Source organism: Cebus imitator, unplaced genomic scaffold (assembly GCF_001604975.1).
Source record: "Cebus imitator isolate Cc_AM_T3 unplaced genomic scaffold, Cebus_imitator-1.0 Scaffold509, whole genome shotgun sequence".
Classification (NCBI taxonomy): domain Eukaryota; kingdom Metazoa; phylum Chordata; class Mammalia; order Primates; family Cebidae; genus Cebus; species Cebus imitator.
Window position 1 is genome coordinate 858035 of NW_016107824.1, and position 1629 is coordinate 859663.

Consider the following 1629-nt stretch of genomic DNA (forward strand, 5'->3'; position numbering starts at 1 on the left):
GCCTCCCAAAGTGCTGGGATTACAGGCTTGAGCCACCGCGCCTGGCTTTCTTTTTTTTTTTTCCTGAGCCCCTCTCCTTTTCTTTTTCTCTGTTTTTTGAGACAGAGTCTCACTTTGTCGCTCAGGCTGAGGTGCACTGGTGTGTGATCTTGGCTCACTGCATCCTTGACCTCCTGGGCTCTGTCTTGATATTTTTAAAAACCGGAAACCCAAATGAACACCATGGCTAAGTGTGGAGGGTGGCGTTCATTCATGTAAATTCTCCGAGGGACACCTGCTCATTTCAGCCTGGAAGGTTATTTTAACCTGCAGCATCGTGCTCATCTCTGGATTAGTCACCTGATAAAACAGCTCCCTTAAGGAGAAAATGCTCAGAATGCCATCTTAGCAGTTTGGGGTGTAAGTGAGGGAGCAGTAGGTGCCACCCCCCGCCCACCCCTGTCCTCTGCTGGAGTTTGCGGTGAGCTGCAGAGAGCCCTGCAGGTCTGTCTTGTCCTCCCTTTGAGCTGGTGCCGTCCAGTCATGCTGAAATCCGAGGTAAGTGTGTGGCGCTCACTTAGGAAAACACTGCTTTTGGAGAATGACAGGCCAGGGAGGCAGACCCACTGGTGTCCTGGTGTGAGGGATGAACAGTCTTAGGTTTTGTGGGGAAGCACGAACCCTCTGTGGCTGCAATTTCCTGAAACATCTGGTTTGGGCTGTCGTCTCGACTGCTTTCCTCAGTCCCGTCCTGCAGCCACACCGGCCTCTGTGGGGGAGGCTCCCTTGTGTCTGCAGGCCCCCGGCAGAGGTGGGGTTGAGTCCAAGGTACCCAGCAGAGGCAGCTCACAGTACCTAGCTGTGAGCTGGCATGCAGACACCCCTCCACTTGTTACAGTTGTCCTGTGAGTGGAATGTAGATTAGAAAGTCTGTTGAAATTTTATTTCTCAAATTGTGGTTGAGGAAACTACAAGTGTTTAGACTTGGAGACACGTGCTCCTTGAATGAAGATATTTTCAGCTACCCAGGGGCCCGTTGGGAGGTAGCCCCATCGTTAACTCAAGGAGCTTGGTGTGCATGTTGCATTCATATTGTTGTGAAGTGGGAAGATCCTACCTCCTGAGGAGCTGGGATCACAGGCCTGCGCCGCCACGCCTGGCTAATTTTGTATTTTTAGTGGAGACGGGTTTCTCCATGTTGGTCAGCCTGGCCTCGACCTCCCGACCTCAGGTGATTGGCCTGCCTTGGCCTCCCACAGTGCTGGGATGACAGGCGTGAGCCACTGCATCTGGTCTGGAGTCATCTCTAGTTCCCGACTGGCATACTCTTCACAGCGCCGTGGGTTCCCTGCAGGTTTTCTGTTGACTGTGGGTTGCCAGTCTGTTCCTCCATCTTTCTCACGGTCCCCTCTCCTTTCTGTCCCCAGCGGCTAGCCTTGATGTACCGAATGCAGGTTGCAAATATCGACAGGTTTGAAGAGAAGCTTCGAGCAGCTGAAGATGAGCTGAATATCGAGGGCAAGGATAGGATTCCGGTTACCTACAAGCGAACGGGATTCTTTGGAAAGTATGTTGGACATCTTTTTTTTTTTTTTTTTTTTTTTTTTTTTTTGAGTGTCTCTCTCTGTCGCCCAGGATAGATTGCAGTGG

At 51.4% G+C, this 1629-nt stretch overlaps 1 protein-coding gene across 1 annotated transcript in view; it reads left to right on the forward strand.

Moving 5' to 3' along the window:
• The window catches only part of SPG7 (SPG7 matrix AAA peptidase subunit, paraplegin), a 48403-nt gene that overhangs the window by 18109 nt on the left and 28665 nt on the right, over positions 1–1629 (forward strand). Inside the window, exon 5 of the mRNA XM_017513946.2 lies at positions 1407–1546. Within this exon, the coding sequence (XP_017369435.1) occupies positions 1407–1546 (140 nt within the window). The remainder of the gene's footprint in view (positions 1–1406; positions 1547–1629) is intronic.